The sequence below is a fragment of the Diorhabda sublineata genome, chromosome 6 (assembly GCF_026230105.1).
Source record: "Diorhabda sublineata isolate icDioSubl1.1 chromosome 6, icDioSubl1.1, whole genome shotgun sequence".
In the NCBI taxonomy this organism is placed as follows: domain Eukaryota; kingdom Metazoa; phylum Arthropoda; class Insecta; order Coleoptera; family Chrysomelidae; genus Diorhabda; species Diorhabda sublineata.
The window spans coordinates 31,717,388-31,739,654 of record NC_079479.1 but is presented as its reverse complement, the minus strand read 5'-3'; the positions used below and the strand labels follow the sequence as shown (position 1 = coordinate 31,739,654).

General features: G+C 29.0%; 2 protein-coding genes and 1 long non-coding RNA gene across 9 annotated transcripts; 2 read left to right on the top strand and 1 right to left on the bottom strand.

The window, feature by feature from the left end:
* The first annotated feature begins 196 nt into the window (after positions 1-196).
* On the top strand, positions 197-3,496 carry LOC130445258 (WD repeat-containing protein 18). Its single transcript, XM_056780822.1, has 3 exons — positions 197-578; positions 1,535-1,869; positions 1,926-3,496. The coding sequence occupies exons 1-3, from the start codon at positions 349-351 to the stop codon at positions 2,591-2,593; spliced, it is 1,233 nt and encodes a 410-aa protein (XP_056636800.1). The 5' UTR covers positions 197-348; the 3' UTR covers positions 2,594-3,496.
* LOC130445257 (band 4.1-like protein 5) lies at positions 3,304-16,328 on the bottom strand. Of its 6 annotated transcripts, none has more exons than XM_056780818.1 (13): positions 16,000-16,328; positions 12,804-12,951; positions 12,387-12,563; positions 11,924-12,132; positions 11,641-11,834; positions 11,257-11,472; positions 10,908-11,077; positions 10,549-10,660; positions 10,292-10,491; positions 9,513-9,626; positions 8,551-8,654; positions 7,128-7,508; positions 3,304-6,934 (listed from the first exon to the last, which is right to left on the bottom strand). In XM_056780818.1, exons 1-13 carry the CDS (start codon positions 16,144-16,146, stop codon positions 6,758-6,760), a joined length of 2,349 nt encoding a protein of 782 aa, XP_056636796.1. In that variant the 5' UTR covers positions 16,147-16,328; the 3' UTR covers positions 3,304-6,757. The 6 variants fall into 6 exon arrangements, with proteins under 6 accessions (XP_056636796.1, XP_056636794.1, XP_056636797.1 ...); XM_056780816.1 differs by having other exon boundaries at positions 10,549-10,675; positions 16,000-16,301; XM_056780819.1 differs by having other exon boundaries at positions 9,513-9,623; positions 16,000-16,301.
* LOC130445259 (uncharacterized) lies at positions 15,706-20,316 on the top strand. Of its 2 annotated transcripts, none has more exons than XR_008910034.1 (3): positions 15,706-15,757; positions 18,739-19,309; positions 19,706-20,316. It is a non-coding gene; the product is annotated as an uncharacterized LOC130445259 (long non-coding RNA). The 2 variants fall into 2 exon arrangements; XR_008910033.1 differs by lacking the exon at positions 15,706-15,757 and adding an exon at positions 18,508-18,677.
* Positions 20,317-22,267: the final 1,951 nt, after the last annotated feature.

Below are 22,267 nucleotides of genomic sequence, written 5' to 3'. Positions count from 1 at the left end.
AAGAAATCAGTATCTACAACTGTAGAGTGCCAAAGAAAACTATATTTTCAATTAGGTAAACTAGGTAGACATGACGTCATACAACAAAATGAAAATGAAATTACTTATTTGAAATAAAATGAGATACTTTTTCATGTTTATAGAGTTGAAAATTTAAAATATGTAATCGATGGAATATCAAAATTAGACTTGTACATTTGTCAAATTGTCAACGATAACATAAGCCAACATGTAGTCAACCGAAAAAGGGCCTAAAATTGAAATTATTTCAAATAATTCTAATATCCCCATTTTGAATACAATGATTTAACTTTAAGTTTAATATAAATTAAAACTTATTAAATAAATATGGAAATTAGTGATTTGTTAATTACAACTGCACAATCAGATCAACAATTCTCAGCGTGCTTATGGGATTACAATACATTGAATGTACGTAAACATTACAAAAATGGAGGTTCTGTAGCCGCAAAATGCTTTGAATTAGTAGGAAGAGACTATTTTTTAGCTTCTAAATTGGGTAAACCATTATTGCATTTATGGTTGTTAAACAATCAAGACATCGTGAAAAATTTCAGGTACTTACGAATATATTATGACTCAATTCCCATGCGGACAAGCTGTTTTTTATGCTTATTTTACTTTACATGACAATATAAGCTATTATGATTATTAATAAACACATACCACGCTAAAAACCATATGTTTTTCTAACTTTTAACTTCTTACACCTTTTTATATGTTGTTTTTCTTGATAAAGCGGGTGAATTTCAGGTCTCTTGTCTAAAAAATCAGAGAAACATCAATGTTTCAACCAGGTCTTTATCAAAGTATTACTTAACACTTTTTATCATTATCCTAATCAATATATCGCCAACATGAATATCAAAAACAAAAATCTGCTTTAACCACAAAAAAACAATATTTCCTTAATTGTGACAATTCAAAAATATGTAGCAGCCATAAATCAAATTACATTGAAATTTATAAAATAGAACAATAAATTCTAGTCAATTTTTTTAGATCTTTTTTTATCATTGAATGTTCTCTCATTCCTATTTATGTGAACAATTTCTAAAAATTCTGGTTTTTGTATTTGATTCTGTTTCAAGAATTTCAATAATTGAAGTATGTTTTTCTAATATGGTTTGTTAATTCTTTTCCATTTTTTACCATATTGATGGCTGTTTAATATATTCTGTAAATACTGAGATGTCTGTCCTCTGTACATAATCATTACAAGTTACTCAATATAAAATTTCATTTGGTTTTGGGTATTTTAGATTTTAGTTTAGTGAAATTTTTTGATAATATATTATGTTCTTCATGATTTATAATATCATATTTATTGAAATAATTCAATAGTTGTTGGTAAAGTCCTTGGTAAGGAGAAATATTTTGTTTCTGTTTTGTCCCTTAATTGATTTTAGTATCTATTTATCAAGTTTTTTCTGTATTTGAATCTAATTTTCTATCAAAAGAGGCCTAAATTTAGGTATATACATCTTAAATAAACAATTTAAATGTTTTTTAGATTAATTCTACCAGAACCAGCAAACTGTTTAGCAGTATGTCCCGAAAATACGTATTTAGCTGTAGGAATAAATTGCAAAGTTTATATTTGGCATTTATCGTCCGGAAAGCTATTATCGGTTCAACAGAAACATTTTCAGCCAATCACTTGTATAAAATTTTCTAATGATGGTAATTTTTTACTCATTGGTGGACAAGATGGTTTATTGATTAACTACTGTTTGAATGATTTGGTAACACTTTCAAGTAATTTCTCAACCCAAAGTGAAATGGGGAAAGTTGAGCCTTTGTACATAAAAAAGGATCATTCCATGGCCATAAAAGACCTTCACATAGGTTAGTATTCCATACAAGTAATTCATCATCAAAAATTAAGTCAATTTATTTTGCAGGTATTTTTGGAACAAAATCCCGCTTTTCTACTGTATCAGTAGATAAAACTTGCCGTATTTATAATTTACTAGATGGTGAAATATTGCGGAACATAGTATTTGAAGATGGTTTAACAAGTGTAATATTTGATTCTTGGTTTGGTACGCTATATGTTGGTACAGAAACTGGTAATATAAAAGAATGTTCCCTAAAAGAAGTTTCAAAAGGTTTAACACATCATGTAAACGAAAAATCTAGTATTACATTGAGTGGACACACTTCAAGAATTGTATGTTTAGCATTGAATACTTCAGAGACTATATTAGCTTCAGGAAGCTTGGACAGCTTTGTTTATTTATGGGATGTTCAACTAAGACAAGTTTTAAAACAAATAAAACACAATAGTCCAATAACTAATGCAAGATTTGTTATAAGTTATGAAAACTTTTTTGCAGAAACCATTAAACCCGAAGTAATAATTCAAAGTTTAGAAAGAACTATTGACACATCAAAAGAACTTGTAGTGACAAAAATGCAAGATGAAGATTTAGAAGACGATGAGGATGATTTTAAATTGAGTCATGCCCAAAATAGAAAGGAGTTAATCGTTGATAATATGAAATTAAGAGGGGTTAATAAGCAGTTGTATGAGACAGCTGTGTTACTTGCAAAAAAGTCGTTGCAATAAAAGACATCAAATAAATTTTTTTAAATATTAAATCGTTTGTTTTGATAACAATTGTATAGTTCATTCTTTTCCATTTTGGATTTAGTGAGCTTAGCTCTCCTAAAGACATTACTATTTGTATTATTTCATTTAGATTCCAGATTCATCTCGTACTGTAAAATCCAGGTGCAGATTTTTTCACAATTGAAATTGCAAAAATATTTTGCAAGGTTAAATGGTACAATGCACTCAGACATTATGAAAAGCTTAACTTCTTAAAATCACAAAAGTACCCGCAGATTCCTAGCAATTTCCAATAGATTATACATGGCTTAATCAGTGAGTACCAATATCCTTGGAGAATGCTTGTTTTTTTTAAGAAAATTGTAATTAGTTGAACTAGGATCTTAAGAAGATTAAATATGTATAATGATTTTTGTTTTTTGGTCAAACCGAAGAAGTTTGTCTCTTTTTTTCTTGGAAAAAAAGTACTGTTTTGTGACAATGCCTTACAAGCATTAAAAATGTTTATAATATTTGAAAAATTCAGTATATTTTGATTCTCAAATAGTCCAGATATATAATATATTGATAACAAAAAAACACTACTTATAAGAAAATACATAATCACATCCTGATACCTCAAGTTTCCTGATATGTGTTATATAAAATAAATCTCAACATTTTCTAAAGGATAGACAGGGAAAGATAATAACAGAAAAAGAATCAAATAAAAAACATATATAAATACTTTATTTAGGAATAATATAAAGGACGGATACAAATTTTATAATGTTTTGAAAGTCTTATGACATGGAAGCATACTATATAGTTTAAAATACTTTCATCTTGATGAACAGTAAAACAAAAATGCATGCCAAAATGGTACTTTTAAAAAATTATTAAATTTTGGAATGAAATTTATCTTTTATTTTGTTTCATGTCATTTTACGTATAATTATTTTACTGAACAAGAAGACACTTTTTCTGATTTGGAATGGCACTTCAAGTATTCTGTTTCTAAAAAAAATATATTTGCATCTACCCAACCGAGAATGTTCAGAAGATTTTAATTTGCAAATAAATGGCAGGCTGATTTTTCTCTACAATTCACACATGAGATTCTGAAATTATTTAAAAAAATATATTTACTACGAATTTGACATATACCTTTGTACCTGTTAATGTAAAAGTTTCGAAATTTAAGTACACATGGCATATTATCAATAATTATTGCTGTAAAAAGGCACTAATAGATTTTTTCAATAAAATATAAAATGATTACAAATAAAATCAATTGAAAGAATAAACCTTCTAAGTACAATAAATTAATTTTATCTAAAAAAATATAACTCTTAAGACAATACGTTTTAAAATTATGTATATCAGTTTTTAGAGCTGATTGTATTATCGAAATTGGTCATTCTTGTACACTTTTCTTAAAAATGATATATATATTTCTTTTAAAGGGGTAGATTGAGAGGTTAAATAACTACCTAACGGCTTAGACACGGATTTCATATTTTGAAATTGTCACTTTCAAAATATTGTGTTTCCAATCACTATGACTATGCAGAGAAGTTTTTCATGATTGAGGTTCATCAAAACTTATCTCCGAAACACCAAAACACAAGACCATATTTCTTCATTAGCATTTGATTGTCCAAAAATTTCAAAAATAAGCAAGTGTCACTATCATTAAAACGAGCGTGAAGTTGTCATTCTCTTGCTTTTAGTTCAAAAATTAAAAAAAAACTTGATTTTCATGTTTCAGATCAATAGCTACGACGAAAGTGGTGCTAAAAATTCCTCTTCCTTATGCTTGTTTTTAAACGGTCTGGAAAAATCAAACTAATTACTTCAGAACATGTATAATAAAGTCATCTAATTAGATTTTGCATATTATATAAAGTTTTTTTGAAAAAATATTCCAAAAATGATCTTCAAAAACCGGGCTCTTCAGTGGTGTTGCCCTTAAGACTCTTCTACTATAGATGTGACCATTTTCCATCCATTTATTTTATTATATACTTGATTTAATGGAAAAATGTAAAAATTGTAGTAAAATACGTTTCAATTGAAATGTTTAAAAAATAGTGATATATACCAGGAGCACTTTTTTGGACAGAAACAGAATTTCTGTAGATAAATTATCATTTTGACTCAAAAACTACCATGTATTTACATGAGAAGTGGTGAGTTATAATCAATTACATTAACATTTTATAATCACTACTAAAATATGAACGCTACAATAAAAATAGTTAAATAAAATAAAGTTTTCAATTTACCCCTTCAAAAGCTGTACTATTATTTTTCTAAAATATAATATAAATAATTCTAGACTGTCATAATAATGAAAGCCAAACTATTATATCAAAACTAGCATATCTCACTGTAAAAATACTAAAATGTGTTAAATTTAAAAATAGTGCATAATCTGCAACATTTATTTAAATTAAAAAGATTTATAGGAAACAAATTCGAGACCAATGCAACATATTTATGGCCTAAAGTAATTCACCAACTACACCCTAGTCTTGGAACTACTAATTAACATCGAAATATTTAAGGCATAGTTCAATATTTTAAAAACTATGAATTGCAAACCAATCGAAATAATTGTATTTATTTTGTTATCAAGAATTAAAAAAAATTACCTTCAAGAAAAGCAGTTTCCCTTGTAGAAGACAAAAATGTAACAGAAAAATTGAGGTGATTAAAATATAAGTGAAAGTGGTCTATTCTGTAACTTTTCGGTTATTTGTAACCATTGGGTTATTAATGGCCGCTTGCACTGTTTTGCTTGATCTACTGTTAAAAATAAAAAGCTGTTTAAAACTAACTGACCGATTAATTTCCTTATCCTTGCCATTATATGATTTCAACCATGTTGGTACTAGAAACTAACTTCAGGGAGCACATTTTTTTGGTTATGTTATCGGCGTATAGTTATTTTTTCAATAGTAAAATAGTAAACTTTGTAATAATATAAAATTTTGTTATGGTCAGAGATATGTTTTCAGAAGTTGAACTTTTAATGACAAGTCCTGCTTCATCTTGTGAAGTTGAACGCAGTTTCAGTGCATTGCTTGGGCCTCTAAACGTACCATGAACGAAAAAGATTAAGTAATTTGCCACGTTTATAAATACATATTAGATTCCTTAGAATTCGTAGCACTAGCTCAAGAATTTATAAATGTGAATACAGTTTTTTTGTAAATCTGGAAAAAAGATATTTATTATTTTATTACAACAATCAATTACTTTTCATAGCGACGTTAAACAAGCCCAATGCAATTATAATAAGCCAACCTTTTATTCATTATAAAGAATTCTGTGGACACCCCTTTTGAGAGTTAGGTTGTTGCGCCCCTGACCTGCGGGATGTAATGGATGAAGGTTAGGTGGTGAAATAATGGCTATATGAGTGTAGTCAATGCACCGTATCACTCCTGGAAATTCATACTGATTATAAAACATTTGAATATTTCTATTAATATTCTTTGGTGCCGTTGGAAATCTTACCCACCTATTTGATAAAACGTTACAGACCTTCGATATACAACAACTAACAGATGGGGAAGTGGAAGTGAAAATTCTTATACCTTTATGTATATATGGTAAAATATTTTTTATTAGAGAATGAACGGCATCCTTATTTAGTCATTTCTGTTCATTAAATGTGCTTCGTTGCTAAAAGTTAAATGTGGAAAATAAACCTGAAGATTATATACATTATAAAATTTGTCATTTACTGTAGTCTCTTTTTGTGTCAAACAGTTACAACAAAGTTTCCTGAAATAGCCATTTAATCTCAAAACAAAATGTTATTGAAGTTAAATTATTCTATATCGTTACACCTTGTCGATATATATAATATTATAACCAACTCTATAACCGATGTTGGTTACATGTATGACTAAAGTTTAGATTATAGAATACGAACAATGCGTTAAATATAACTATTGGTTATTTATAACCAAAAAAGTTACGGAATAGACTTCATGGTCCTCTTACCAAAACTAGTACACTTTAAAAACAGTAACAATACCACTTTTATAAAAAATTTAAAGAAGTCGATCTTAAATGTAAGTTTAATAACGTTAAAATTTGATTGCAGTTTCTAAAAAGCTCCAGTATACAAGTTAGATCATTGTATACTGTAAAATATAGAGTATTCTCTCATAGCTGCGTTGTAATCACAGATTTTCGTATAATTGTCGTTTCAGTTGTATCGACCTTTGAAACTGCAGATGAAACTACATCTGAAGAAACCAACCAGGGCGAAACTTTGCTGAGTGTAGGACTAAGAGGAGTTGTTGGTTTTGATTCAGATCCGTCGTCCAAGCTCGTTTTATTCTGAAATTCAATATTTTCACAGTTTTAATAATTTGGATGATATTAACAGACTTGTAAAGTATCTAGAAAATTTGATTATGTATAATGAAACAACATAAGCACGGAAATATCACAAAATTGATTTAAAAACGAGTGAAACAACATTTATTACCTTCATTATTAATGAAAACATAAAATGCAATGCGATACTTACTTCCTCATCAGATTCCTTTGAATCACTATCTACAACTTCATCCTTATTGTCAGTTTCAGAATCACAAAACGGATTATTAGGATGAAAGACACTGATAGAATTAAAAGGATTACCATTCCTATCATTCAAGAAATCAGCGAACGGATTCAAATTGATTTTTTCATCTTCAACTTTACAGATCTCCAATTTACCGTCGTTCTGTCCAAAGAATGTTACAGTTACAGGTGTGGGACATCTCTTGTGATCTTTATCTTCGTTTTTATTTTTGTTTTCGTCTACTGATTCCTTTTCGATTATTTTAGGCGATTTTAAAATGGAATTAGTAATGATGGGTGGCAAACTCGGTGGACCACTGACGGATAAAGTTAATTTATCCCCGCCCTAAATGTGAGGAAGCGTTATTAGAAGCAAAAACACACACTCTGGTGGAACATAAAGCGAAATAAATAGTACAGCAACATTTAAAACACAACAGATAATATAAACTAAGTTTTTAATATATAATGTCTCAATTAACCTCAGAAACTAATTTTGATAAATTTTATTTCATGATGGTGATATTTATGTTAGTTGGCAATCAAAATGCAATAACAATTCAATTATATTTCCAGAAATATGAAAAATTTGTTATAATGTAAATTACCATCATAATAGTAGCCACATTACCCAGCTCTTACAAATCAGAATTTATGAAACCGTTTCAGAGAAAACCGAGACATTCTATATATATACAGAGTAGTTCCTAAGTAATCTAAAATGTTGTATTGGGTATTTTGTCACTCCATTTTAAGATGAAAAGTTCTATTCTATTCACATGCTACAACTGCATGTGATTTTTAACAGAATATTGGTAGCAAAATGGGAAATGTTTGCGATTTTATTTAAAGTCCATTGGCAATATTGTATATGGAACAGATAGTCAGTAGTAGGTAGCAACACGTTGAATGCGATATGGATACAATAAATTATCTTTTAGATTATTCTAAACATTTATTTTATCAGCAATTTTTCTAGTACTCGTTTCTGGTTGTTGGTAAATAATTTCAAGAATCTGGTTTTTCAATAATTTGGTTCTCACATTACTGGGTAGTCCAATAATCTTTAATTTAGCAAAAATTCCAGTCTCTTATAAAGGAATATGTACCTTAGTAGAAATATCAGAACATGGTAAACGATTATTTGGATAATGCTGGGCATACATACGCCTAGTCTCCATGGTATTGCCATTTGCTAATTCATACAAAAAGTGCATATTAGCTATTTCAGTATTAGTAAATTCAGGCATCGTTGTTAACTTAACACAAAGAATCCTTATGATAAAAATTTCTTATTATTCTTGATTTAAGATAAAAATAAAAAATGATAGTTAAAAAAAACAATAATATTATATTAAAATGCATGATTCAAATATGATAGCACTCACCACAGCTATAAATGTTGCCGCATTTAAAGAAGTTTCCTCTTCTTTTGCTTGAACGAACATTTGATTGGTTAATTTTTGATTTTGTAATTCTTCTTCAGCTTTAGCTAAAAGAAGATAACAATATAATTATTTATAGACTTTTATATATAAAGCGTGAAATCATAAATTATAATGATTAGATAGTGTTACTGACTTTAATTGTCACAATTGTTCAGTTTTTATAAGGGATTATAAAAAAAATAAAATGATCATTCAGTTTTCTAAACTTGGAAAAAAAATCTACTTTATATATTCGGAGAAAAGATATTGAGATACTTGAGAAGCAAAAATTTCAATAGCATATATTCTGAGAGATAAGGCATTCTACAAAATATACAAATCCACACAGAAAAACTGATCTAATTATATTTTTTTTTGAAAAATGATGTTCAATATTAACTGATTTCGATATCACTTTCATTATTATATATGTTGTATGCTAAATTGTATATGTGTTTTAATTTCAGGAATAAAAAGTACTAGAATTTGATATCTACTGAAAAGGTAGGAGAACTTTAAATTAATAAAACAGCTTAAAACTCTACGAAAACTACAATTGTTTGAGGTTCATGGTTAAGTTGTTGCCTGGTTATCACACATTACATATTTTATAGTATCAATACAAAACGATTGTTTATTTATTTATTTATTTATTTATTCATTTATGGTGTCTTATTGAAAGTTTTAACTGTCAAATAGTTCAAGAAGTTCCAGAAAAAAGTGATCCATTACAAAAGATTTAAAAACAAATAAATATATAGAAATTAGTTCATTATACTAAATATACAAAGGTTGTACAGAAAATTTGATCAATAATATAACTTTAAACCAGATTCGTCAATAAGTATCATTAATAAGTGATTAAATGAAAGGAAATAAACATTTGCCACAATTAATATGAGCAACGATAAAAAGTTACCAACCCTTCAAGATGTTACATTTAATTTGTCCTGGTGGTAACGGTTTTGCCACACCAACAATTTTAGTAATATTATTCGGAATCTCATTTGGAAGTGATTTTGAACCATCATTTTCTGCTGTAACAATAACAATTCTATTATACATTTTCATTCAATTTAAGCACATTGTCATTGATGTGGAAATAAAATTAATTTTCATATTTTAACCACTATTGTATGAAATGCAGAGATTCAACAGAAAATGTCAAAAAAATAGCTTGAAACAAGATTGAAGGAGCCCATTTAAATGAGCTTAAGTGTAGATATGTTGGTTAGATTTAATAGAACTACCAAGCAACTATAAATTACATCCTATAGGGACTTTACCAGCCAGAGCTGTTTTTTTGCCCTACCACTGCTTGTATTAGATCTCTTCATGGTAACTTTGGTGGAGAGAGATTAATACTTCTTTTTAAGCAGGTTAAAGCCGTTTATAATTGGTATGTAAAGCTATTAAACTAAAATAACTGAATATCGAACACTTTGAACTAGAAAGTAAATAATGAAAGACAGAAACTAGTGGAGAAAGATGATAAGCAAGATAAAAAAATATATATTCTCTAGCAGAAATAAGTAAAAAAGAAAAGATGGTGAAAAACGGATCAGAATAACTCTCCAAGAGCTGTTAATACTCCTTTTAAGGAGTTTAAAGCTCTATATAATTAGGATGTAAAGCAATTAAATGTGTATAAATAATGAACAATAGTTTTTTTTCAGCATCAATATTATAACATTTATCTTACTTTCAATTTCAGTATTCTCATTTCTTTTATCGTCTCGAGCCATTCCTGTTAGAGATTCCTTAGCCAAACTTTTAAACAGGAAGTCCAATTGACTATCATTATTTGAGGGAGTTGGGCTAATTGGCGGTAGTGGAGATGTTGGTGTAGTTGGTTTAATTCTTGGAAGAGTTCCGTTTCTACTATTAACTGATGGTACAGGACTACAAAAAAAGTGTTTTAGTTTTATTGCCTATATATAATTCTACAGTAAAACTTACCTCTGTGATGTACTCCCACCAAGTGATACTTTTCCAGCTGAACAAATAGATGCCTTTCCAAAACTATTCTGTCCTATCGACGCCCTACCGGAACTGCTTTGACTGACCAAACCTACGGATTCATGACCTAAAATTCCAAGTTTTTTCTGCTAAATTGTCTCGATCGAAGTTATTATTTGATCAACTTGTCTCCTAGAGATACTATTATTCAACAAAATTCTCCGCAATTTGCACAATAATTTTCTATTTTTATTGGGAAGGGGATAGTAAGAGACATAACCAAATCAGAAAAGAATGAACAGAATTTATCTACAGATGAAGAAATATTGAAATAATTAGATAATAAAATATATTAATACCTGTTGGAGTTGGGGTCGATGGTGTTGGAGTTAAACTCTTTGTAATATCATCTTTAACGGTGCAATAAATCGGTTCACTAGCAGATTTTTCACTGCTAGTGGAAGACACTTGCTCTCGTTCCTTTTCCCGCTCCCTCTCTCGCAATACGTGACTCTGCCTCCTTCCATATCTAAAAATAAAAATTTTGAACAGTTAGAATCAAAATTACTGTAATCGTTCTATCGTTAGAGCAAATGGAAGCTACTAACTACTCCACGACACCCTCTATTTATTTTGGTGTTAAAAACGATTTTCTTCGTCCCCACGACCCTTCAATTCTCCTAATAATATATTGGATACAATGATTACCTTTGACTTGGTTTCCTTTCTAATTGTACAGTTCTTCTAGCTTTGTTTTGGAATGTACTCTGATATTCTGTTCTTCCTGAATAACGGAACCTGGATCCCATCCTGAAAAAATTTTGTCTAGCCGAAGGTCCTTTCACGGGTGCTCTTAAACGGAAAAACCCGTGATGCTCAACAGCACATTTCCATAAGTGTTTGCACGCCTTTTCATTGTGTAACCTAAAATGTTTGAAAGAATAAATATAAACACTGCCAGCAAAAGAAAACTGTAAACAATATTCTGTAAGGTCGGAACAAACAATAACATTGGACGGATGATTTTTCGTAACTGTTTAATTTAAAAGTTTCTCATTATAGACACAGAAAAAAAAGTTTCCTCAAACATACCTGAAGACGAAAGTATGCTCCTGTTCTCTTCCTTGATCATCGTCCTCGACTACCACTAAGGTCAACTTTTTTTTCTTAAAATTCAATTTTCCAATTTTAGGCCAGAAAAATAAACCTATCTTTTGATTAGGTTCTTCAAAAACTAATATTCCTGTTGGAGTTAAGCCTAATTTATATTCCATACTGTCTTTTCCCTGAAATAAAAACCAACAAAACATTAAAGTATCGAGGCCATCCTTATTAAGACTAGTATACTATCATCAGGGAATACTTTTTAACTTACAAGTACTGTATGCATATCCACACCATACATCTCCAACCATTTAACTTCATTTAAATAACTCTGTTCTGCGTTGGCTGGTGAGAGTCCTTTGCATTTTTTGAATTCTTCCAAAATTTCTATTTCCATTTCCTCAGTTTGGTTCGGAACAAAACGAAATTCTGAAACCGTAGCTGGAGTGTGCTGCGTTTCATCATAATCTCCAAGTTCAGCTGTATTTCAAATAAATTAGACAATATTACTTGTTGAGTTTATCGTTGCAATTAAAAGTTCAATACTCCATTTAAGACTTCATATAAAATAGTGTCCTTGTATAAAATTAAAAAAAATTATTGCAATATTTCAATATTTCAATATTTTTAAAATTCATAATTATTATTATCAAACTGTAAAACTAGTTTCATTGAGGTATCTACATATTCCTATATTTTGAACATTTATAAATATTTTGAAATTATTAACTTACACTGTAAAGCAAGAGCAGCTAATTTTACAGCAGTTTTGTCAGGACATTCTAATTTTCCTTCTAGAATATCCAATTTGAGTTGTAAGAAAAACTGATATCTAGTCAATTCTTCTCTTAGGTTATTGGGTTCAGAAGAATAGAATTTCACTTTAAGCCTTAGAGTATATGGCGGACCAACTGGAAAAAAAAATAAATAAAAATCCTATCAAACCACTGATTTTGATATAAAATGTTTTGATATAATGAATGCAATAAACCGATTTGTTACATCAAGGAGTTTTTAGTCCCCCTCAGTATAATTTATATGATCTAATTCCATACTTAATAATTTTAGAATCAGTTTTGGCAAAAAATTATTTTATTCAGACATATTTATTAATTTGAAACAATAATATTAATTTTGATGTATGTACTCACTTTTTATTTGTTTTTTAATACTTTTTGTTGGATCCAACCAATGTTTAACATGATTTGCATCAGTAAACTGCAAACCAAAATAATCTTTCTCTATTAAATCCAAAGAGTAGAACACTTGTTCATAAAGATCTCGTGCTTTTGCTTTTTTCTGAAAATAAAGATTTATGGTTGAAACTAATTCTAATACTTGTCATTTTGTGTTCTCAAAGATTGTAGATGGTAAAAAAAGTTGTCCCCCGATTATATCTTCTTATTCCTAATAAATGATCTTCCTGCTTTCAATTAATTATTTAAACAAAAAATATTCAAATTTCTCTTATTAGAATAAATTTTATCAAATATATTTAGTGATAGAAGAACTTAGATGTTTTTAAGAGCTTTGAGTATATTATAATTTAAACACTTTCATAAAGATATTAAATCAAATATGTAAGAATATTTAACCACTAACTGAAGGCCACACTGTTTTATTACTTGTAGGTCAATGATCAAAACAATGCTTGTTCTGTTCCACTAAGCACAATAATTATTGTTTTCTTCCTTAGTTTTTAATTAATGAATTTTCACTTCCATTTTCAAACAAAAGAACCAATAGATAACTGTAATATACCATGTAAGTATTTACCAGAAATTGTTTGTCACACATCACTTCATAAAAACTTGTTTTGTAAACAAATTGTAATTCATGTCAAAAGGGAATAATTTTGTCCTTAAAACCGTTTAGAAAATCTTGATAGAATATTATATTGAACCTTAAATCAAGAAAATCTAGGGTTCACAATTTTTTTAGTACTTTCAACTTGAAAATCTTGAGTTTATAGATATTTGTTCAATCTATAAAGTATAAATAGCTCTAAAAGTTTAAAACAGGCTTTTTTGGATCATTTTCAAGTTTGAAAATGTTAGTTTTGATGTTGCTCCTCCCTTATACATTGAATTATTATACCTATCGAAAAACCATTGATATTCATTTGCAATTTGTACTACAGGCCTGTTAATGAAAGACAGGTTCTTTATATTTTTATTGGGGACAAAGAGCATGTTGTATGTCACTTTAAAATTGTAAATCAAAAGATCAAATATAATTAAGTATTTATAGCTCAACATGTTAAAAAATTTGAAGTGATATTTTTAATTTTGTCTTCTTGGTAGAGGTGTATTTTTGTTGCAGATTGTCACTTAATAATCTGTTTCATAAATATATTAAATGAGATACTGAATTTATTATATTTCTGATCAAAGAGAATATAATATTTTGTAATAGACCTTTAAGGTACTTGCAATATGATACCCAAACCTTGATTTTACTTATAACAACTTATATTCAACATTAGATATGTAAAAGAGTAAGGTATATGTAATAATACTGGACAATTAATATTAGGTAACAATTTTCCCATGAGAAGAAGCTAGAATATTTTTATTGTGTAAAATTGTGAGAATTAGGTTATTTATTTTGAAACGAAAACATAATAATTAATTATGGTTCATTTACTATTAATATTTAGAAATAAATAAAAAAGTTATTATGTTATACAAATTCTAACTTTACAACTATTATTACATTAAAATTTTCAAAACTCTGACTAAATGACAGAGCTTCTGAAAGTCACTAAATATTTTAAAGAAATATTTGAATACTTGCAGCATATCATGTTATCATATAAATACATCAATTAGTTTAGATTACTAGTGAAAAATTATTTTTCAAAACATTTATATTGAAATTAGATAACAGAAAGCTTGTATAGTGTCTACTAAACAACATGGTACTGATGATGATGTCATAGTTTGATATTTAACAAAAAACGTTTTAGTATGAACAGAAAACTCAATAAGGGAGAATATTTGATCATCTCTGCTCCCATAAAACTTGTTATACAGATAAAATGTAAAGATCTATGGGTGTAAACATTAATGATAATTAATAGAAAACAACTGTGAAAAGTCAGATGATTTTAGAAATTGGTCAAGTGTGTGTTTAAATATTTGAAGGGAAGAATTTTCAAAGAATTGAAATATTCATTTGTTCTTGCTTTATTGACCAACAGCCAAATTTGTTTTAACATAACTAGCATGAGTAAGTATATCTGAGATAAAAAACTTTAAGGGTTGAATATTTGGGATATATCAATCAAACTTCAACTTAATTTTTGCCAAATTTTAGAATTAGTAATGTGTGAATTAAATTACTCTGTAATTTAATGTGTTGGGCTAATACAAGTCTGGAAGATTCACTTTAACATTAAATAACTGTTATTAGTCCATTATAAAATTTGTATAATTTTGAACTTTATAAAAAACACTTGTTAAAGTAATTTAATTGGTGACCTAGATTTTTACAGTTGTATAATGTTGTACCTGTTTTGATAAATATATTTTTGAGGTGATTCACTTGTTTATGTTATACAATGATAATAATAATGAGCTTCTAATATATCACTAGAAAAAGCAGTAAAGTTGGTGTAAAAATTTTCTGTTATCTATTGTGACTTTCTTATCAAAATATTTGAGTTGTCTCAAGCTCCCCCTGCAAAATAAAAAGAAGGTTTCCTTTAAAGTTATCACCAGATACGTTGATATCGTTTTTTAGAGCATAACCTTAAAAAAAAACTTAATTGTAATACTGAATGTTAAATTACTGATAAGAAGTGTTTTCAAATTTATCTACATGAGTAAACACTTTCATATAAAGTACAATTGGTTTAAAAAAACTGAGATTCGAATTTACACATCACTCAATGTTTAGTACATTTGTTAATAGATATTTTTAAATAAAATTTAGAAAATCCTCAACAGATTATATCAAAATACAACAATACTAAATTAATTTATAGAATGCAAGAATTGGAATGTATGAAGAAAGACCAAATGAATAAAAATTTAAGGTTTTTGGATTCAAGTTGAAAATTGAGAGCATACTAATAAAGGCTTTTTAAATGTTACTACAGATGGTAGGTACAATCATTTTATTTATACCTAAAAAACCGTGAATCTTCGGAAATATTAAGAATATATTTAGAAGAATTAATTCAATGTGCTTATCACAGGTTTGCAACTATTTTTTAAAATAAGGTTTGTGACAAGTTAGGATGAATATAATCTAGTATACCAACACGCCCACACAAACAAAAAGTAATGTACATCTGGATTTTAAATTTCAATATTATTAATTAATATTATAAATGATACTTACCGACAATTCCACTGATAAATCGGTACCATCTAATAAAATAACCCTACATTGTAACAGATTTTTATTTATCACACTTTTATTCGATTTTGCATTTGTACTTTTCGATGATGCATTTCTAGGTTTTCTTCCACTTAAAAATCGGAACATTTTCAACACTTATAACTCATTTCACGTTTATGTTTGACTAATGCGTCTAATGCATAGGTTAGAATAATAACTAACATACATTTACATTTCATAACAAATTACAACGAATAAAGTATTGCTTTCCCTCAATACAAGGAAGCCATATTAACGTTATTGAGAAATTCGGCAACCCAACAAACTGTAGAAAAATGCAGAGCCACCTATTGAATTTGTTGTGTTCTTTTCCCCATTTAAAGACCGACTCAGTGTAAGATGTAGTTCATCTATGATATAGGCAATCATTATACTAGTTCGCCTATTGTGCTGCAACTCTTATCACCCATGTGGATATCTGAATTATACATTTAAATAATATAATTATCTTAATAATTATAAGAAGATTTTATTGCAAAAATTAAATAGCATTTGACAAACAGTAAAGTAATATTCGTAATATTATATGAAAGGTAGAGGTAGGAAGAAAAAATATGAAAAAGTGTCAGTCAAAATGTTTTAAATATAAGCTGATTCATAAAATTGTCTTTTTTGGTTGTAATCCGGTATTTACAGACGATATGGAAAATAATGAAGTGAAAACAAGCAAAACCAACATACCACCATAAACAAATAAACAGAAAGAGAAGTAACCCCAACATCACGCTCTAGCGTCATACGTAAAAATAACGTGACAAACGCAAACGGATGTGATTGGCTCCTTTCTAAAGCTATGAAAGTTGCTACGAACATCCGACAGGAGAAGAAAAAATTTATTTATGTTGAAAGTCACCAACCGATCGGGAAACGGAAATTAGGGATGGCGTCATGCATTTCAATGTTTTTAATTTTATAACATCAAATATCAAAGGCAACGGCAAATGAAAAGTCAAGTTTATGAATCGACCTTCTCGAAATTTTGTACAACAACGTTGAAATTTTCAATATTGAATTATTTTGAATTTTTTTACTCGGCATATTTAAATTCATTTACAATCATTTATATTAAGCCTTCTAACTACTCCAGTACCATTCTCGAAGGTTTTTGAACTGTTACATATCGTATACAGCTGGACATCAATTTTTTAACTTAAGAGATATGAGATACTCCTCTTTATTTCTACCCTCCTCAGTTTATAATGAGTTCACTTTGGTGTCGCCACAATTCATCTAATGCAAGAAGAATTGTGATATATATTAGAGCAGGGAGAAACTCTTGTCATAGTCACCAGCTTTTTTATTACTAAAAATAGAAATTTTTATAAAATATTTCTTACAGTTGCCTTTTCTGCTAAGCACATACTTTGTTTTCATACCAAAAACTAAAAAAATATTCGATATTTAGAATTTTTAACTATCATCTGTAATTTTTGTTCTAATTTATTGCAAAAATAAATCTCTATATATTTTATATAATTTAAAAAAATACTTCCTTCAATTCAAAATGGCGTCTTAGCTCCCATAATATCAATTTCAATTTTCGAATTACTTAACAAACTGTATATCTAAAATAATAAACAAAGAAAAAGGAGCACCATCTTTTTTATTAATTAAACTTTTATTCGATGATTCTAATTACGACCCTGTTCATAGATAATAAGTGTGGATTGTACATTAATAAATTGAATAATTATAGCATTGGTGACGATACTGCTTGTTATTATTGTGAACGTATATATCAAAATATGAAAGTTGATCTTAATAATATTTTTTTGAAATATTTACTAGTTTAGTTTGGTAATATATGTTTCTTACTTTTTATTCGTTAAAAAAAACCTTTAAATACCTATCCGGTAAGTGGCGACCCCACGAAAAGATTAGTTAACTAGCAGACTCTCTCATAGTTCTACAGATGATTGATAGATGGCAATATACAATAAGATATGAGTTTAAACACGTTTTTAAACAAAATATTGTTTATAATTCTGAATGAACGTCATCAGTGTGCATTATTAATTTCGATAATAATTCAATTGACGTTTCTTAAACATACATAAAATTACGATTGCCTTGTGTATCAAATAGTTTTTGGAACTTTAAGCGAGCTTTTTTAATTGTATTAAAATGATTCATATGACATGACCTTTTCTCAATTAAAAACTTCTAATCTGGATATTGTTAAAACAAATCCCACAAATTTAACCAATTTTATTGCATAGAATTTCTTCTCTAAAATATACCCGGTAAGTGGTGACACTCAGTTTACCGGTATTATCGATAACTAGCTTTTAATATAGTATTTCTGTTGTGAATAGAGGGCGCCAAAATGTTTTCATTAAGTTAGCCATATTTTATCCAAATTATTTAGATAAATATAATGGTCAATTTATCCAGATATCGTAACAGATATGGTATAATCATAATGATTATAAGAATTCTAATGTTATCAACGATTTGTACTGTGCAGTCAAGAAAATTTTAAAGTGCTCTTAATATTCAAAGTTAAGTGCTCTTGATCAATCGTCCCATGTAGTATCTTCACCAAAAATCAAGCAGAAAACAATATAATGCATTGGTTACAACTACAAATCCAAACATTTTTGGCAAAAATATCTTGAGTAAATTTTCTTATTTAGCTTCTGTCTCTATTTATACTAGTTTTTTTTTATTTAATTTTAGGTAATGGTCTACTTTACAAAATGATATTTATTAAGTTAAAAAAAACTTTCATAGATTACTCGACGGCGACCTTGAATGTAGAGTCAAAAATAATTATACGAGGATTGTATGAAATCTTATCAAAACCATTTGAGAATGCATAACGATTAATTTAAAATTTTTTTACCTAAGATTATATATATTAACAGGATCAAGGTGGAAATGTCATAGAGTTAAAATTAAATATATATAGAGAGAGGTGTGCATACTAGTGTTAGAGGAAGAGAGAACTTCAGTAAACTACTCTCTACTCTATTCTGATTGGATAACCATGACGTCCAAGTTTCGAATGGTGGAAATAGTAAAGGAATAAGAAGCAAAAAGAGAGGGATAGGGAGTGGTACACTGATGCTATTTCTCTCTCTTACAATAGTATAATTTGACTTCCAACAGTATAATTACTTACTATTTTTTATGGAGTAGCGGGAAACTTTGCTAGCTCTGTTTATGGATTTATAATTTGTTGAAACTAGTCAGGATTCGCTTTAAAGCAGGAAGTTTTTATCATTTGTGCTCTAGCCAGAGGTTTCAGGTAGGTAGTTTGCTAGTATTTCTATAGATCTGATGTTCTAATTTTAAATTTTATTATTAGCTTATCATTTAAGTTTTAGTTTTTAAATCTTTGCCATTACACTAACTGATCCTCGATTTTTAAAATACGTGTAAAACAGTTTAATTTTTCTTTTTCCTATATTGTAAACAACGCATTTTGAAGAACGTAAGTAACAATTATCAAAAAGGTTTCGATTGCCCTTGACAACGGGCTGTAATTCGAAACTTGACGACAAATTCTTAGTCAGTTTACTATCCTTGGATAAAACGTGTATTTTGTTTACTTAAAAAACACCCTATACATAGAAAATATTTTAGTTTTTTATTTTATAAACAACGATATAATAACAGTGATTTATTATTTTTGTTTTGAAAGTGTTCGAGGCTTAGGAAACTTGGAAATATCAAAGTTCACGCCATCCAAGCTAGATGAAGACTTCGATACAGCGGATTTTTCGCGAAAGTACACCAAGATCGCAGATGACGCCAATGTAACCTGGAGTGGTCGAGATATACAAGCTTTATATTCTACCATAGGCAAACATCTTATTAGTATCAAGTCCTGGTCTAACGCGAACAGTTTTTGTTTAAACACTGAGAAAACTTTACCAGCTCTAAAACTCTTAATACAGCGGATACAGCGGATTCTTCGCGAAAGTACACCAAGATCGCAGATGACGCCAATGTAATCTGGAGTGGTCGAGATATACAAGATTTATATTCTACCATAGGCTAACATATTATTAGTATCAAGTCCTGGTTTAAAGCGAACGGTTTTTGTTTAAACACTGAGAAAACTTTATCAGCTCTAAAACTCTTAATATGATCCTCAAATTCGATCAAGTTTCTTGGTCTACATATTGACGGTCCACTTCAATGCTCTGTACATGTAGAAAATTTTGCAAAAAAATATCTTCTGCTTGTTTTATCATAGATCCTTTGTGTTGTGATTGCAATAAAATCTGTATATATTCAGTTTCTCAGAAATCCGAGCGTTATTTCCCCTTTCCTCAACTCGTCTTGTAATCAATGTGATATTAGAAAACATCTGCCTGCAATTTCCTTTTGACCTAGAAATAAAAAATCAAAAAAACCGTTAGCTTATTCAATAATGACCATCAACCTTATGTGCAAGCCAAAAAGGGTGCTAAAACGTTTTCTCATACTGGTCAGGCAAGTATGCAAATCAAGGGTCAATATTTTTATTTTTAACCCCTTCTTTAGAATTGGTCAAACCGGTTAAGAGTACAATTTTTATATTTAGGGGTCATCCGACGAAGAATTTCTATAGAATTCATCTCGCTTTTTGATCATCCGACAAGGGATAATAGAGGACAGGTAGGAAATATGTGTTTGTTTAGCACCCCGTTGAATTATTGTAGTCGAAATCTACCCTGAGAGAAAATAGATCGAGTTGTAATATCTTTATTAAATTTATTTAAGAAATTTTTGGGTATTTCTAAATACATAGTTATAAAATTCATTCGGAATCATATTAGGAGAATTTGAGGGGCTAATATGTCTTCAAGACTCAGTATAAAGGTAAAGAAAGTCAAGAAAGTGTATGTAATAGAGTATTTTTCCTTTTAGACTAATTAGCGGAGTTTAGGGATCATCCAATTCGTTGATTTATGTTATTGGAAGAGGATTAATCTACTCAACTATGGTAATTGAATACTCAAATACTTTTTAGAGACTAATGTACTTAATTTTATAATTTTTCCATTTTTATGTAGGAGTGAGTGATAATTTCCAATCCAAAATTCGGTTATTTTAAATATAATTACAGAAAAATCTAAATATTTCTTAAAATTTCATATATGTATCTGAGCTAATACAATACAAGGTTTTGGGTCTTTTTTAACCAAAAGCTGTACAGAACAATAGAAATAGGTTTTTAAAGGCCAAAAGCCCTGTGTATAAAACATTAAATAAGCGTATCATAAGATTTTTTTTCGATAAGTAGTAACCTATTTGCCAGCATAGGTTAGATATTTTGTTTGTGGGCTCTTATCTCCTCGCCTTTCCTCGCCTCGTCTCGCTATGTATCCGATTTGAGGGAAATAGGTTGTTGCCTACAATATCTAATTCGATCAACATCAATCTAGTACAATTCACGTGTCCTGCTTTTTTCAATTTTAATTTTCAAAGATTGTCACTTCAAATCTAACAGGTGATCTAAAACTTTCGTAGGCTAGCATAGAAAAAATCTTTTATTTGATTTCAATATTCCATATAGTTGTCTTAGAGGGAGATACAACGATTAGGCTTCAGTTTTGGCAATAACCTTTTCATCGGCGCAAAATTCCTGTCCAGGGAGCATCCTCTTGAGGTCTGAGAATAAGAAAAAGTCGCTGGTGCCAGATCAGGAGAATATGCGGAAGCTATCGGTTTCATTGATTTATAAAATTGTCAGTACTCGACTTTTTACGCATTTACTCAACTGACTGTCGATTGGACTTCGGTGTGAAATCATATATTTCATCCATTGTAACATATCGACACAAAAAACTGCTCAGAATCATCATTTCGTTGTTGTTTTTAGTCGATCGTGGGCTCGCGTAGCAACCACTTTGAACAGAGCTTCTGCATACCCAAATATTCATTCACGATACGTCCAACACGTTCTTTTGATATCTTTAGAGTCTTAGCTATCTCAGCTTAACTTTACGATTATCTGCATTATTTTGTGGAGTTTTTTTGATGCATTTTTCGATGACAGCCTCTTTAGAACGTGTATCGTTCTCGGTGTTTTTCAAGCCAAGCCGTCGCTTCAATTTTTTATCTATTTTTTCAAACTAACTAAAGCTGCTTCACAAACTAATTGTAGAATATCTTTTGAAGGTTAGGGACAAGTGAAAATCATATGGATCTGATACTAGTAGTACCGTTTATATGTAGTAGTTCCTACGAACTTTTCAGCTCATATAATATGTAG

Bases quoted from the DNA above. Each gene is read 5' to 3' on its own strand.
- LOC130445257 (XM_056780816.1), bottom strand. From the start codon at position 16,146: ATGTTCCGATTTTTAAGTGGAAGAAAACCTAGAAATGCATCATCGAAA. The intron at 11,835-11,923 runs GTAAGTTAAAAA...TTTTTATTTCAG, and splicing joins TGGATATGCATACAGTACTT to GGAAAAGACAGTATGGAATA. The intron at 8,655-9,512 runs GTTGGTAACTTT...ATCTTCTTTTAG, and splicing joins TAAATGTAACATCTTGAAGG to CTAAAGCTGAAGAAGAATTA.
- LOC130445258 (XM_056780822.1), top strand. From the start codon at position 349: ATGGAAATTAGTGATTTGTTAATTACAACTGCACAATCAGATCAACAA. The intron at 579-1,534 runs GTACTTACGAAT...AATGTTTTTTAG, and splicing joins GACATCGTGAAAAATTTCAG to ATTAATTCTACCAGAACCAG. The intron at 1,870-1,925 runs GTTAGTATTCCA...TTTATTTTGCAG, and splicing joins CATAAAAGACCTTCACATAG to GTATTTTTGGAACAAAATCC.